This window comes from Malus domestica, chromosome 09 (genome assembly GCF_042453785.1).
Source record: "Malus domestica chromosome 09, GDT2T_hap1".
In the NCBI taxonomy this organism is placed as follows: domain Eukaryota; kingdom Viridiplantae; phylum Streptophyta; class Magnoliopsida; order Rosales; family Rosaceae; genus Malus; species Malus domestica.
The window spans coordinates 30384022-30400540 of NC_091669.1; the positions used below are offsets into that span (position 1 = coordinate 30384022).

Consider the following 16519-nt stretch of genomic DNA (forward strand, 5'->3'; position numbering starts at 1 on the left):
ATCATCTACCTTTACCTTGAATACACCTCGAATATACTGAGTTATCCAATCCAATCCAATTCTAGAGACCAAACAAGACCCATGATGTATTATTACAAAAGACATGAAACTAGCATACATTCCAAGTGAAAGTCCTATATTAACAGTGAGAGAAGAAGCACTCCTAAAACCATGTTCTGTTCTCCCACCATGCATTCAATGTACTTGTAAAACTCAAACAACACAAATGAAACGAGCATACATTTTGAGCAGCAACCGCAATCACTCTATACAACACCAGAAAATTTAAGGTAGCAAATGAAACAAGACGATGATTTACAACAAAACATATCATCAACAATGGCAACCCATACTCACACAACTTTCAGAATGTTCTATAACCGACACCATAATGTCGGAAATCGGAATTCAGGGATGACCGCGTTTGGTTTCTAATTTAAATGGGATAACCAAAAGAAACCAAAAATAAAAAAATGCACCAGCCGGGAATCGAACCCGGGTCTGTACCGTGGCAGGGTACTATTCTACCACTAGACCACTGGTGCTTGTTGAAAGCCATCTCTTCGGTTTCCAATAAGACCAAGTATTGTTATTTAGCTTTAGGTGAATAATAGGTCAATGATTATTTCATTTTCTCTTCTTCAATTAGGGTGATAAATTCAATAACAAAAATTAAGGTGAATGAAAAAAATTTAGGGTAATTTTATTAACACCCCACAATCTTATGAAAACACCCCACACTTTCATTTTTTCACATGAATTTTCTCTTTTACCCCTATTTGAACTAAATTAAAAGACTCCACAATCTTACAAAAACAACGACGTCCTCCACTATTCCACCCCAGAAAATCTGGAGCAAAATACCAACCTCTCACCATGGCACCATATCCTCTCTCTCTCTCTCTCTCTCTCTCTCTCTCTACAATCCCAAGAAATTGCATGTACTCTTTTACCCTATTTGGAATTTTGGATGGTTGGTAAAGTTTGGCAACAGGAAATTTGGAGACGAGGTGGGCGAGTTTGAGTGTTGGACGACAGATTTTTGCGACGGAGGTGATGGGGCTGAAGGGTTATCCAATTGGATGAGTTGAGGTGATGGGTTGTTACCAACTGCATGGGAGTTGTCGGTCATGCGATGTCAACGACGGAGTTATTCAGAGGTAGTGGCTGTATAAATGGGGTTGTTTGCTGTTGACTTTTGCACGAGGGTGGGGGCGTATTTAGAAAAATGAGGGACAAAGTTGGAATTTTAGAGGAATATTTTGGATGTGGGGTGTCAATAAAACAACCCAAAAATTTATCTCACCAATTAAAATCACAAAATGTCGATTTACTTAATAGTAGTGTTGAAAATATTTTCTAACCACAAATACATTACTCCTTTAAATAAAATCACGTTGAATTTTTTTTACCAATGTCGTTCTAAACATATGTGCAAGGACCAGTTTGTATTTAAAACTCGCTAAGGGTTATGGTAATACACTTAGGGGCATGTTCGACACATGTGCCTAACTCAATATCTAAGAGTAGCGTAGGTGATTTGGTTTGTAAGACGGTTATTACTTAAATAAGAGTCTTTCTTAGGAAAGCACACTGCTTTTGCTAAATATGTTTTTCTTTAATTTAACTACACATTTTTCTTTAAGCAACAAAAATTAGAGATAGGAAGAGAGAGCATTTGACCGAAATTGAGAATGAATTCGAAATGAACTTAGCCCTCATGCATATGTGATTAGAGTATGATCAATACTCATCCTTTTGACATGACTCTAACATCTAAATTTGATTCTCCTTCCTCAAATCCAAACTTAAAAATCTCTCATTTCCCAGCCTTTGAACTGTGATTTGAGTTTCCAGAACGCTAAATCCTAAAACCTAAACCCTAAACCCTAAACATTTAGTGTTCTTAGTCATATAGATGAGGGTGATCATTACTTCATGGGGACACAAATTTACCATGGAAGTGAATGTCAAGGAACCAGTTGTTGAAATCAAAAGGAAGATAGAACAAGTGTTGGGTGTCCCTTTGGCTTCCCAAACCCTTGCAGTGTGTGGCTGGGAGTTAATAGATGGATTAGACATGGAAGATTACCCAATTGTCACTGAAGGTACTACCATTGACCTCACCATCAAATGGACTGGATTCGGAACTCCTTCGAATTTATACCATAATTCTAGTGGTAAAATTCAAATTACCATCAAGTTTTCAGCAAGGCAGCTTCCCATGGAGGTTGATGCATCCGAAACAGTCCGTAGCCTTAAAGAAAAAATACATATCATGGACGGTACCCCGATCAAGAGGATGTCGCTCTTCTTCTGTGGAATTGAGTTAGACGAAGATTTTCGCAATCTAAGTGAGTACGGGATACATTCATTTTCGGAGATTGTTGTGTTCCTCAAGGCTATGAGTCGTCTCAGAGATGAGCCGACGGCAAGAAGGTTGAGTGTAGTGCTGCAAACATCGTCAAGTTTACTCAATGCGGCAACGATTCCATTGGAAGTGAAGGATTTGAGCACGGTTAATGAGTTGAGGCAATTGCTTTTGAGCAGGAAAATTCTGCCAATGGATGATTACTTGTTTATACACAAGCAGAGGATCATGCGTGACAATTGCAGCCTCAGGTGGCATGGTGTTGGTGATGGAGATTTCCTATATGTGTTTAAAGGGACCCTTTGTCACAGCGAATGCTGAAATGCAAAAACATACAGTTTTAGGCCGCGTTTGGCATTGCTTGTTTTCATTGAAAACTGATTCACTTTGAAACAGTCACACGGAAAACATAAAAAGTAATTTACTAGAAGTTGAACTCAAATCTGTTAGCTTGTCTTATACATAAATTAGGGGAAAAATGAATAAGTGATTTTGTATTAATAAAAGAAAGAATACACACAAGTCCTAATGTGTGTTGGAGCACAAAAAAATAGGAGAAAAAACATATCAAAGAGAGCTCAAATTAATCATCTACCAACTCTAATGATATCTGATCCAGACAAAGATGATGTAGAAGATAAAGAATTTTTCATGTCTTCAAATGTAGGGTGTCCCTGCCCTCTCATGTTCCACCGATAAGTCGACCACATCGGAGTTGTTCTAATCTTGTGCAGCAAATTTACATGCATTCCTTCCCCTTGGGACAGATCGCCATCAATGCCATCATCGTCACTTGCTCCTTCAAGCACCTTCATAACTTGCCTCATTGTTGGCCTCCCATGAGCTTCAGGATATGCACACAACAATCCCAAATGAAGCAACCTCTCGACTTCCTCCACGTTGTATCCGCCCTTTGCCTTGAGCCGATCATCAAGTGCTACGTTCAACCTTCCCTTCTCCATTAGCCTCCAACACCAATCAACCAACCCCAGCTTCCCATCCTCTATCGGTCTCCGCCCACACACCACCTCTAGTACTAATATCCCAAAACCAAACACATCAACCTCAGCTGAGGCTCTTCCAGTTCGAACCACTTCGGGTGCCATGTACCCTGCCGTCCCAACCACTTGTGTTGTGCCCGTCATTTCCCCGTGTAGGTGCATTCGGGCCAATCCGAAATCTCCTAACCTAGCATTCATATCCTTATCAAGTAGCACATTGCTTGATTTGATATCTCTATGCAAAACCTTAGCTTCCCAACCCTCGTGCAAATACAAAATCCCACTAGCAATATCTTTCAACACCTTAATTCTCTCTTCCCAACTCAACAAGTTTCTCTCATTGCACTCAAATATCCTCTTATCCAAGCTACCATTTTCCATGTAATCATAAACCAAGATTAGACTGCCCTTTTCTCTCTTGCACCAACCTCTCAGTCCTACCAAATTCCTATGCTTCAATCTTCCCAAGCTCGAAACCTCAGCCACGAACTCTTTCAACCCACGTTCACTTTGAAGCAGAATTCTTTTCACTGCTACTTCTGCTCCTCCTAGTACCCCTTTATACACCTTCCCAAGCCCTCCAATCCCAATCACCTTCTTCTCCGAAAATCCCTCTGTCGCGGTATGTATCTCTTCGTAATCAATCCGGTGAGGCCAGTACTCCAATTCCCAATCTTCAACTTTCTCTACATCCTCCTCTCCTTTCATTCGCTTTCTCCTCTTCCTCCTCACCAAAATCAAACATACCAAAACCACGCACCAAGCAATCAAAAACCCGCCAACACTAACTCCCACAACAAACCCTTTTACTCCGAAAACAGACTTGTTCTCTGACACCACAAAGGAAGGCAAATTCTGAGTGACCAAAGCGTCGCTGATGGAGAAATTAGAATTGCTAAAGCTCCAAGCCAATATCCTATGGCTCTCAACCAATGCTCCAGTTGCCGCGCAAAACCCCACGTACATTTCATCCAAAAGCACCCGGGACAGATCCACCACCTCACTTATCAGCGGCCTCCGCGGCTTTGCCATGCCGGCACGAGCCATGGTCACGTTAATTCTCGAGCCCATAAAATCAATCCACACTTGATAATTAATTCCATTGTTGAGCTTCAACTCGTTGAAATCTTGATCAAGTCCGCCACTCCAATACCCTGCGGTGCTCGAAGCATTAGACGTAAGGGAGTTGATGTCCAAACCAACATGGTTATCATCAGGATCCTGGAACTCTTGGTTTTCGAAGACATCAAACTCGACACCGAAGATGTTGTTGTTGGGGTCGCCGTTGTTGGAGAAGTTGAAAAAACCCAAGTGCTGCGAGGAGCTTGCACCGCTTAAGCCAGAGAAGGGTGAGAAGAGGAAGGCAAAACCGTGGCCGGGAAGGAGGTTTTTGACGGGAGCAAGGGAGAAAATAAAAGAGGTGGAGAAATTAAGGGCTTCTGAAGAGTTGGCGTATTTGGTGGGGATTTTGTGAGAGTAGAAAGCGCGTCCCAGTGAGAAGGTGGTGGAGTCATTGGTGAGGCTGAGGATGGAGGATTGGATGGTGGCGCTGCCGTAGAGGCTGAGGTTGCTGCTGGAGTTGAAGTTGGTGTTGAAGACGAACTCTGTGGCGCCGCCGAAAGTTGGGAATGTTGTGATCAGAAAAATGGTCCAAGTGGTGACCAGGAAGACAGAGAGGATCGTCGGAGCAGGAGACATTAGAGAAGGACAATGATTGATTTTTGGAGAACAAGAACATGTATATCGGATTCAATAAGGACACAGACATGAGAAAGAAGAAGCTTGCTTCTTGGAAATGGCCGCCGTTTTATGTCTTGTGTAGGTTATTTGACTTCACATTTCTTAATCATACAAGCAAATTGAACGAGTGTTTCCCACTTATCCTAGATCTAAGGTCTAAAGAAATTGGAGTCATTTACTGTTCGATCTTAATCCAACGATGCAGAAGAAGGTAAAACAACAGAAGTTAAAAGAAATATTTATTCTCCTCCGCTGCTAAATAAGATCTAAGAGAATGAGACTGCTGGAAAGATGTTAACGCACTACTTTTGTTCGACGATGTTAACGCTAAAAATTTATTACAATTTTAATTTGTTCGGCTATATTAATGATGAGAGAAATTAAATTAAAGAGGAAATGAATTAAAAAGTTGAATTAGGTTTTGAGTCAAAATGGGACTTCTAAACCAAGGCAGGTGCACGGTTGTGGTCGTGGATAGCGGCTGCCCCACAGCTTCGGGTGGAATATATTTGAACATGTCCTTGTTGACTGTCATGCCAAATCTGATGGCTGGCAAAGAAAATATCGCGTTAGGATTTCAAATCTACAATTTTCTCCTTGTAGCTCGAAATGGTATAATTTTAGGCTTATTTTAGGCTATTTACTCTGCGTGAAATCTAATTTTATTTTCTACGCTTTGTTCTGTCTCAATGTGATCCATGCACTCATCATTTGTGCTTTTCTTCACTTTGGATTTTTCAGACCGGTTTCACATTTAGGACATCTGAAACAACGATAATCACCATAGCACGGGAAAAAAATTAAAACAAAACGCTCGTCAAAATTACTCAAATTCTCTCGTTCGAAACACTAATAAAAGACTTTAATTTCTAAAAAAATTGTTGTTAAAACTCTCTGTTTTTATAATATATCCTTGTGTTCACAGCTAAAAAACTAAAGAATCCCTGTCATGTCAGTGAAACTATGGTTTCATGGAGATGAGATGACGTAGGACATAGAGGATAAGTATAGTGAATGAAGTGAGACAAAACAAAATGCAGAGGAGAAGATGAGATCTCGTGTAGAATACGTGCGACAACGCCAAAAATAAGCCTAACTTCTACATGAAATAATCAATCGAAGAACATACCACACTATCAAAATACTTCCGATTTCTTATTTCCTTGTTTAAAACACGATATAAACTGTTCATTCATATATGTTTTCATACGAGTAGCAAAAGTGCACCTCACTTTTCGGAAGTGTTAAAAGAGTATTCAACCCGTGTTCACCCTATTGTGAAGAACAGCAAAAACTCACATAAATTGCAACCAAGCGAAGAAAATGGAGACACTAACTTACATGGCAAGAATTAGTTTTCAACTGTATGTACGACGAATAAATTTGGTGCATTCATCCTCAAATGGCTACGAGAGGGACTCGGACTTAAATTATGGGTTAAGATACATAAAGTATGTTCTAATGAAAAATCCTCTTCTTCAAAATTAGCCATCTGATGTTTCATTTACTAACGAATATGGGACTGAAGAAAGTACTCACTGTACAGGGAAAGTACTCACTGTACAGGGAAGGGCGTAGCTTCATCTCTCTCTTTGTATTGTGTATCTGTATCAGTGTGTTTGTTATGACGAAGTCAAGGGGTTCCAGGGGTCCGGCTCCAATACGACCAGGAACACAAATGTTTAATTTCATAGCTTATCCAGCTCGATGTCTTTCGGTCACTTGCGTCCCATGTCTGCTCTTCTCAAGTCGAGCACGCCGGGCGTATTCTTGGATCCGATGGTCATGGTCTTTAAGCATCTGATCCACATTGTTTGAAGAAACAAGTAATGGACCAGACACGTAAATTTTGTTCCCCTTGGGCCCACGACCATGCTGCAAAAAGAATTTTGAAGAAGAATTTAGGTTCAGCTAACTAGAATAAGTATATCAGAGAATGACTGGCAGGATCCATAGTATGCAATAGTTGTGACATAAACTGACACTTTTACGGAGAAAAACGAAACTAACCATATTTGGTTCTTTAATAGAGCCATTCTCATCTTCCATCTGACAAGAACTGGCAACTCTCTGTGTGTAATGCATCCGCTCCCGCTTCTTTGCAGATTCCTCCTGATCAAGTGACCCTGGAAATCCGCCTACTGGCTTTATTGTTTCTTGTCCTGAGGGACCAGGTTTTTCTTGTTGGTCGTCGGACAATGCAGTCCTAGCCATTACTAAACCAGATAATTTCGACAAGTTGGCTCTATTTGAACTCAAAAAGGAATCATTAAGTTCCTTCCCAGACTTAGCCCATCCAGGTCCATGGATTAGTGGTCCTGAAATTGAAGTCCTCTTATTCTGGTGCTCCGTGAAATCCTTTCTAGCATCTTTATCGCTTGGCAAATGTTTGGTTGGATCAACCAGAAACCCAGAAAGAGTTTGTTCCCTATGCGGGTTGAACATTTCACTTCGGACCCTTGGGTTGGAATGGCCTTGTCTTCTCTGTAATTGGAGGGCAAATGTCATCATAAAGAAATAAACACAGAGGCAGAAGAAGCATTTATATAAGAATCACAATGTATGTGAAAAGAGAGCAGAGAATTCATTTATCAAAATAAAGACCTAAATATGAACAAGTTCAACGTACGTGTGAATATGTTTAGTTATCAAAAGTAAATTGCAAAACATGTTCGCAAGAATTTCTTCACAAGTTTGACAAAAATGTAAATCCAAAATATTTTGTAGGAACCTTCCCCTAATATTAACACACAATATCGAAACACATTTCATAAATTCCTCCTCCTCCAAACAGATATGAACTACTTGATTCGAAAGTGAATCTAGAAAGTTAATACCTTATAGCCTCCAAAGTGATGATGTACATAAAATTAAATTAAAAACAAAAACCATTCTAAATATTCTTTTAAAGATTTAGCTTTATGGATCTTCCTTCATTTCTTAATCACATGTCTCCAATCTCACCTCCCTCTCTCCTCTTACCATATATACATAAAAGAAAAACTATAAACCAAACATATAAAGTTATAAACATCATGAAACGGGGCCTAACTTATCTGACTCATGGGGAAAGTAAAAGATACTCAAAACAAAAGACAAGCCAACCAGCAGTGTTGAAATTACTATAGATTTTCATCCGAGAGGCTTGAACCAGTAGATTATAGTATGACATAACAGCAGAGTATAAAAGTTTAAAATAAAATCCATAAATTTCTAAAATATGGTCATTTTCAAATATCCTTTTATATACAGAATTACAATTACAACTTTCACCCAAACTTATAAATAACTTTCGTCTCTGGGAGCTCATTTCAATGTCAAACAAAATCCAACTTTAAACACGAAGATATAAAACTTATTTTTAGTTACCTGCACTGACGCAATGGACTCGGAGTTTGCATTTGTTCCTGCAACTGCTGGAGGTTGTGTTCTCCTGCCAAGGTCTTCCTTCTGACCCCTTCCTCCACTGGCTCCTTGCCTATAAAAAAGTGCATAAAGATTAACCTTGTCTCATCTTTGTCTGAAAAGTATTAATGCGTTACCAACAAGACGTACTTTCTAGCTTCTGCTTCTCGCAATTTGGCATCAATCTCTTTGCTGGGGGGGTACTTGGGCAAACTTGAAGGATCACAAGGAAAAGGCTTTGCGGTGAAGAACTGTTGAAAGAACATTCATTATTACAAAAGAGAAAGGAATTCATAGGCCTCTTATACGATTAAATGAAACAGATTCAAGGTTTTAAAGGAAAAGGAACAATCGTAAGGACAGTTGCTGAAAGATAATTCAATTCTGTTCCACACATCCTTCTCCCAGCCTAATCAGGTACACAAACTTTTAGGAATACATAGAATATGAATATATATAACTATAAAACAGCATTGGTTCCATTTTATGTATTTCCTTTTTGCAGTTTCCAGAAAATAAATTGCACACACCTCATTCTTGAGGGCAATTGCAGCAGTTCCTCGATCAGCAGGATTGACAGAAAGTAAAATGTCCATAAGCTGCAGAGCTGCAGCAGGAAGGTCATTAAAAGTCTCTGCCACGCATCTTCTATAAGGTTGAGGAGGCTTGATCATTGTTGAATTTCGTAAGCGCAATTTACGCCAATAATCCTCAGATGGTGAGCCACAGAGCTTGAAAATTTTATGCAATTGTTCAACCTATAATAAAAAAAAATGCGCATAAATTAATAGGCACCACCTGAATATATACAGAGAAATTTCATCTTAAGTCAAACAAATAGCAAGGAGAAATGTAGCTGTGAGGAACAAGCAATGTCGCCAATGCCTCACACTAAGTCCACACAATATGTCAAACACTTGCCAAGGACATAATCTTGCTACTCAAATCCATGGTTCATATAAATCCTCGAGATACATCAAGACTGCACTCTAGCTTTTCCCTCACATTATGTGTTTAAGATTTAGAAACTCAAAATATTATAAGCAAATAAACATAATTACGTCATGAATTAAGCTTTTACAATAAAAGAATTGGGCATAATTAGTCATATACTCAAATATCATCTGCAATTTTGAAATAAAAATCAACAACTCAGAGAGATCCTCTTTCTCAGATCTTTATTATTTTAGGATAATGTAATCCGTAATAATTTCACAAAGACATGTCAAAGCCAATAATGATCCAACCTGGACCGTAAGGGTATCAACAATGCATGGATTCTAAGGGGTAAAATTCCTCAATGTCTTACCTCTGTTTTTCCTGGAAGGATGGGCTTTCCAGAATACAATTCTCCTAGTATGCAACCTGTGCTCCATAAATCCACAGCAACACCATATTTAGTGGCTCCAAGTAAAAGCTCTGGAGGCCGATACCAAAGAGTCACAACACGGCTTGTCAATGGAACACTGTGACGAGGATCATAATTGCTTGCCAAGCCAAAGTCAGCAATTTTCAAGATGCCATTGTTGTCAACAAGAAGATTTGACCCCTTTATGTCACGATGCAAAACACCATGGTTATGACAGTGCTCAAGACCACTTAAAAGCTGCTGCATGTAACATTTGACCTAAAATGAAATAAAAACAACACTAGAATTAGGAATCTTACAGGGGCATTGTTTCCATTCTGTAAAAATGGGCTATTTTATTTGCATAGATGTACGGTAGAGAGGTACATTAAGAAATGTAAGAGAAGTGTAAAAGCGATAAGACTACCTGAGGTTCGGAGAACTTAATGCCTGGGCGTGATGCAAGCCCTGTAAGATCATGTTCCATATACTCAAAAATAAGGTACAAGCTGCTAGATGACCGTGCTGTGATCAATCCTTGCAACTTTATTATATTAGGGTGATCAAGCCTGCGCAAGAAAAGAATTTCTCTTGCCATAAACTTGACACTCTCAGAATCGAGATTATCAAATCTGACCTTTTTCAGAGCAACAAATTTATCGTTCATGACATCGCGAGCCTTGTAAACACTACTATAAGTTCCTTGGCCAATCTGAAAGAGGGAGATGCCAAAACATGCAAAAAGAGAAAAGAATCAGGAACTGATAACTATTAACATGAACAAGAGTAATTAACTGCACAACCATGGTAGCTTGAAAAAAATTGTCATATCATGAAGAAAACCGCCCAATTTTCTTTTCTCGAATCATTGTGAGTTTATTCCCTATCCCTGACCAATAGCATTAGTTATACTAATACAATAACATAAGAGATACATCATGTACCGTATCAAGTAAAGAATTGAACATACTTTGTTTAACTTCTCGAACGTGTCAGCGCGTCGTGGTATCCATCCATTGATAGCTTCAGGGGCAGCTGCAGCGAGCCAACCTGGCCATCCTGCCGCTAATTGCTCGGCCACTGTAGCGTTGGGAATTCTTCTCGAACCCGGATGATCAAGAAGAGCAACCTCAGCCTTGTCCATCTTCTTACTCTTAGTCACATCATATGATCGGATTGAACCGTTGACTTTCTTATCCACCAACATAATTTTGACATCACCACCACCACCCAATCTATCTTTAGTCCAAACTGGCTCCTCTCTTTTCGAAGAATTGAACCGCGAAACCTTCAGCTCAGAGTGCTGCCTACTCGAAATCGAAGCCACCCTTTTTGGTGGGCTTTCCCGGCTATCTTCGACGGCCGAAGCCTTGGTACATATTAAACCCATGTTGAACTAGAAACAAACACAAAACCCTCCTTCACAAGCAAAATTCACCACCCAAAACCAATCCAAACCTTCACAAAACCTCCTTCTTTACCTAACTCCATCACAAAGAATCTAAACCAAAGAATCAACTATCCATAATTCACCTTCCAAAGAACTCATAATTCACCCTTTACCCACTCCATCTCACAAACATTCAATATTCACCTAATCTACAACCCTCAGAAAACCCAAAAAATTGCTACTTTTGACACATTCAAATTTACCCAATACCCAAATCTCCAAATTCAATTCAAAATACGAATTTGAAAAAGAATCTCCAATTCTTTGATGAAAAATAAGAAAGTGAGAAAATAACAATTAGACTAGTACTGTAACAAGTAAGGAAATTTTGAAAAAAAAAAAAAAAGAGATGAATAAATACAGAATAGGTTGAGCAACGATTGAGAAATCGATTGAGAAAGAAAGAGGGTTAATTACCAAGAAAGTGCAGAAACAGAAGAAGCATGCTTTTGTGGGTTGTGGGTTTGTGGGCGTATTGTTGGGTTAATCGTTCAACGCGCATTCAAATAACTAAATATTTCTTACAAAATGATTAACGTATTGCGAGACGGCAGTGGCCGGCTACTGTGCTCGGTCAACAAAACACATACACTCTCTCTTCTCTTCCAGACTTCTAATCCAACAGTTCTTACTCAATCAAAGATTCAAAGCGAATAAAACATCAGAAGAAACAAACACACAAGGTGTCAAAAATGGGTGATGTTTGGCTCCTTTGGAATTTTTTTTTTTTAATTGTTGGTTTTATTTGTATATACAAAGTAGGAGTGGGGTACTTAGTGGGTTTATCGATCAACCCGACCAACCCAATCAAAATTTGTTAGGGTAGGCTGCGTTGTAAATTTTAAAAAATTATTTTCGAGTTGAAACTCGACCACCCACTCAATAATTGGACTAGGTTAGGTTGAAGTGTTATTAACCGATTGAAATCGACCTATCCGAATATCAATCACTCTTAAATATATATGTATATTAAATGCACATATACATAAAATTTAATAGTTATTGAACACACTTGTTTACTTCTTCTTTAGTTAAATAATGAATTCAAATATTAAGTAACAAGTAGTGATTCTACAACACCAAATTCACAAGATTTAAGTTTAAAATTACGTATGTTTTGGATTATTTATCACTCATAATCACTTTAGGAATAAGAAAAAAAGGTAAATAATCACAACCCGATAAACTCATCCAACCCAACCCACCTTTGAATGGTTTGCACGTTTTCTTAGGTGAAATGGGTTTTCATAATGTCACGATTGAAGTCCAACTTGACCAATCCACCAAATGTCCATCGGCTAATTTAAAGTAAGAATGCAACTAGTGAAGCTTTCATAATATCAAAAAATGGCCCTCTCTTTTTAAAAAATTTTAATGAATACAATTTAATTAAGAAGGGACAAAACTATAAAAAAAAATAAGGAAAACTAACGAAAAGGGCTTGAAAACTTTGAGTTTTAATGATAAAGACAAAATAAAGGGTAAAGTGAATAGTACCATGATTGACTTTTTAGTGTAAAAATGTGGTTTTTCGTTAAAGTGAACAGTACCGGGTGCTTTTCGTTAAAATTCCCAAAAAAATAATCAAATCAAAACTAACTCACTTACACGAGGAGTAGTTAGTGAAATATCTATTTTTATTTTTATTTAGTGTAAATAATATCATTTATGTTGTAAGCCTATTTGACTGAACTGTATAAAGGACAGAGAGGGAAAGCGCCGGTGGCAACAGAGAGAGAAGAGAGATATGTAATTCTGAGGTGTGTGCTGTATCACCCTCTTATGACTTTATTTATAGTAGTAGGATAGGTAGAATCCTTACTCTAAAAGGATTACATCTCTAATAGGAATTAAACTACTAAAGGGAATATACAAGATACTCCAGATATACTAGGATTTACACAATCACATTCTTAATCCAATAGGACTGTAATACTCCCCCTTGAGTGTGTAAATACTCAAACAAAACGTCGCATCAGATCTTTAGTAGATGAGGTAGAACATTTGATCTAGTCGTCGGCACAACTGGTGAATGCGAGTCTCAAATATAAGAAAGTAAGTATGCATTGGTAGTAAAACTCACAAAACCTCGCTATGGTAAAACTCATAGACTAAGGAGAAAAGTGAAAAGTATGCATAATGTCTAAAACAAACGTCAAACAAGATGAAAGTAGTGAACTCAACGGAGTATGATCATCCCAAGATAGGTGCCTCATCAAAACTTGGTTAGGTAGTAAAAACCCAGTGGGTAAAATGCTCCTAATCGTAGGAAAAAGAATACATTAAGATCAAGTGAGTATGCTTCAGGATACTCCCCCTAAGTTAGACATAACTTCCAAATAAGAGAACTACAAGCAATTCAACTCAGATAATTTACGCATACCAATTCCTTGGACTAACTTCTAAGAAGTAGACTTGGGCAATGACTTCATAAAGAGATCGGCCAGGTTGTCCTGGGAACGGATTTGCTTGACTTCAATATTCTGATGTTGTTGTTACTTGTGAGAATAAAAGAACTAAAGTGTTATGTGTTTGGTGATGTCTCCCTTGATGTATCCCTTCTTTAACTGCTCGATACATGCTGCATTGTCTTCAAAGATCGTTAGATGAACGTCAACAACGGAAGTAAGACCACTAATGCGTCAAATATATTCCACAACTGCTCTCAACCAAAAGCACTCTCACAAGGCTTCATATAAGGTGAGAATCTCAGTATGGTTCAAAGAAGTCACAAATAACGTTTGCTTGGTAGACCTCCAAGATATAGCGGTGTCTCCAACAATAAAGACATTACTCGTTTGAGAATGTGCCATATCTGGGTTAGATAGATAACCAGCATCTGCGTAACCAACGAGGGGGAATCAACTCGAGGATCAAAGGGGTAGCGGCTCCTCTCGACGATTCATGGGTGTAGAACAAGCCCAAATCCGTCGTACCCTTGAGGTAACGAAAAATGTCTTTAACACCATTCTAGTGTCTGCGTGTAGGCGCGTTGTTGTATCTAGCCAAAAGATTAACAATTAAGGAGATATCAGGTCTAGTGCATTGAGCCAAGTACAATAAAGCACCAATTGCACTTAGGTATGGAACTTTAGGCTCCAAAATTTCTTCATCATCCTCCTTAGGATGGAAGGGATCTCGTTTAGCATTTAGAGTCCGAACGACCATAAGAGTACTCGAAGGCTTCGCTTTATCCTTATTAAAATGTCGCAACACATTTTGGGTGTAGTTCGATTGATGTACTAGGATTCCATCCGAACAATGCTCGATCTCCAGGCCGAGACAATATTAAGTTTTCCCAAGATCCTTCATCTCAAATTCATATTTCAAGTGAGCGGCAATTTCTTTAAGCTCTGTGAGAGTCTCGATGAGGTTCATGTCGTCAACATAAACTACAACGATCCCAAATCCAGAATGTGACTTCTTAATGAACACGAATGGACATAGTTTGTTGTTCACATAATCATGACTTGTCAAATATTCACTCAAACGGTTATACCACATCCGCCCGGATTGTTTCAATCCACTGAGTGATCTCATCAATCTAATCGAGAGAGTGTTTCGAGGTCTAGAACTATTTGAACCAGCCAATGGAAGTCCTTTTGGAACTTTCATGTACATTTTCATATCTAGATCCCCATAGAGATATGCGGTTACCATATCTATAAGCTGCATATTCAGTTTTTCGGAAACTACCAAACTGATAAGGTAACGAAATGATATGACGCCTATTACAGGGGAATACATCTCCTCGTAATCAATCTCAGGGCGTTGAGAGAAGTCTTGTGCTATTAGGCATGCTTTGTATTGCACTATTTCATTATTCTCATTACGCTTCCTCACAACAACCTACTTGTAGCCCACAGGCTTCACGTGTGGTGAAGTAGGAGCTACAGGCCCAAAACACATTTCGCTTTGCGAGTGAATCGAGTTCGATCTGGATTGCTTGTTTCTAGTTTGACCAATCCATTCTACGTCAACATTCATCAACAGAACATGGTTCAATATCATCGTAAAGCGTGATGTCGAAAGTAACGGTATACGTGAATGCATCATCGACAATCATCACATTCTGATTCCAAACTTCATCCAATACTGCGTAATGGATCGAAATCTCATGATTCTTAAAAGGCTGATATGTCTCATCTTAGACATCACCATAATTTAAAATAACCTCATGCGTTGGAATAAATGAGTAAGCAATGGTCGGATTCAAACTAGGGTCACTAGTTTATGCCATTTTCCTTTTATGGGGTTGTGAATCCTTTGAACCAGGAAGCCTGCCACGCTTCAGGGTCGGAGCAGGTAATTGGTTAGCCGCCAGTGTACCTTACTGTGTGGGAGGTGTGACCACCCCACCCTCAAGAACGGTCCGACCTTTCAAGGTGGTGTTATGGCGTACGTTTAGTGCGTCCATCCTTGCAGGTGCATTTGCAGTGGGTATATGTGATCTCGTCACCTTTGCTAAATCAATAAAAGCATCCGGTATGCTTTGAGCAATGCTCTAAAGATCTAGGATGCGTCGCACTTCAGTTTCAGAATGAGCGGTACGGGGATCTAAATGAGACACAGTGGGAGTAATCCACGACAATTTATAGCGTTCTACATGAACGTTAGTGATCTTATCTCCCTTAATGATGGGAAAACTATCTCATTGAAGTGATAATTTGCAAAACGTGTGGTAAAGAGATCTTCTGTCAAGGGCTCTAAGTAGCGTATAATGGATAGTGAATCATAACCGACATAAATTCCTATTTTTTTCTCTGAGGGCCCCTTTTGGTACGTAGTGGCGGCATTATTGGCACATAGACTGCACACCCAAATACACGTAAATGCAAGACGTCTTGCTCGTATCCAGTAACCAACTATAAAGCTGAATGAGGTTGGGTAGCGGTGGGCCTTAGACGAACCAACATAGTTGCGTGCAATATTGCATAGCCCTAGGTAGATACTAGCAAATTGGTTCGCATAACCAAAGTCAGAGCTATCGTTTGAATGCGCTTTATGAAAGCTTATGCCAGGTCATTTTGGGTGTGAACATGGGGTACGATGTTCAACTTCAATCCTAACAGACATGCAATAATCATCAAAAGTCTATGACGTAAACTCTCCAACATTATCCAATCGAATTGACTTAATTGGATCATCAGGGTGGTGAGCCCTAAGTTTAATAATTTGTGCTAGGAGTTTCGCAAATGCAGCAT

At 39.0% G+C, this 16519-nt stretch overlaps 3 protein-coding genes and 1 non-coding gene across 4 annotated transcripts; 1 reads left to right on the top strand and 3 right to left on the bottom strand.

Moving 5' to 3' along the window:
- Nucleotides 1-474: 474 nt before the first annotated feature.
- TRNAG-GCC (transfer RNA glycine (anticodon GCC)) lies at nucleotides 475-545 on the bottom strand. The gene has a single exon. It is a non-coding gene; the product is annotated as a tRNA-Gly (tRNA).
- Nucleotides 546-1918: 1373 nt separating this feature from the next.
- Nucleotides 1919-3364, top strand: LOC103405658 (polyubiquitin). The gene has a single exon (XM_008344678.3). It carries the CDS (start codon nucleotides 1919-1921, stop codon nucleotides 2690-2692), a length of 774 nt encoding a protein of 257 aa, XP_008342900.2. The 3' UTR covers nucleotides 2693-3364.
- On the bottom strand, nucleotides 2839-5070 carry LOC103400613 (probable L-type lectin-domain containing receptor kinase VII.2). Its single transcript, XM_029108515.2, has one exon. The coding sequence runs from the start codon at nucleotides 5068-5070 to the stop codon at nucleotides 2959-2961; it is 2112 nt and encodes a 703-aa protein (XP_028964348.2). The 3' UTR covers nucleotides 2839-2958.
- A 1379-nt stretch (nucleotides 5071-6449) lies between these two features.
- On the bottom strand, nucleotides 6450-12029 carry LOC103400614 (probable serine/threonine-protein kinase At1g54610). The gene is made up of 8 exons (XM_008339265.4): nucleotides 10836-12029; nucleotides 10293-10577; nucleotides 9827-10144; nucleotides 9048-9275; nucleotides 8668-8768; nucleotides 8482-8590; nucleotides 7123-7596; nucleotides 6450-6987 (listed from the first exon to the last, which is right to left on the bottom strand). The coding sequence occupies exons 1-8, from the start codon at nucleotides 11253-11255 to the stop codon at nucleotides 6808-6810; spliced, it is 2115 nt and encodes a 704-aa protein (XP_008337487.3). The 5' UTR covers nucleotides 11256-12029; the 3' UTR covers nucleotides 6450-6807.
- Between the last annotated feature and the right edge of the window lie 4490 nt (nucleotides 12030-16519).

Bases quoted from the DNA above. Each gene is read 5' to 3' on its own strand.
- LOC103405658 (XM_008344678.3), top strand. From the start codon at position 1,919: ATGAGGGTGATCATTACTTCATGGGGACACAAATTTACCATGGAAGTG.
- LOC103400613 (XM_029108515.2), bottom strand. From the start codon at position 5,070: ATGTCTCCTGCTCCGACGATCCTCTCTGTCTTCCTGGTCACCACTTGG.
- LOC103400614 (XM_008339265.4), bottom strand. From the start codon at position 11,255: ATGGGTTTAATATGTACCAAGGCTTCGGCCGTCGAAGATAGCCGGGAA. The intron at 8,769-9,047 runs GTGTGTGCAATT...TTCTTTCAACAG, and splicing joins CAATTGCCCTCAAGAATGAG to TTCTTCACCGCAAAGCCTTT. The intron at 8,591-8,667 runs GTACGTCTTGTT...ACTTTTTTATAG, and splicing joins CGAGAAGCAGAAGCTAGAAA to GCAAGGAGCCAGTGGAGGAA.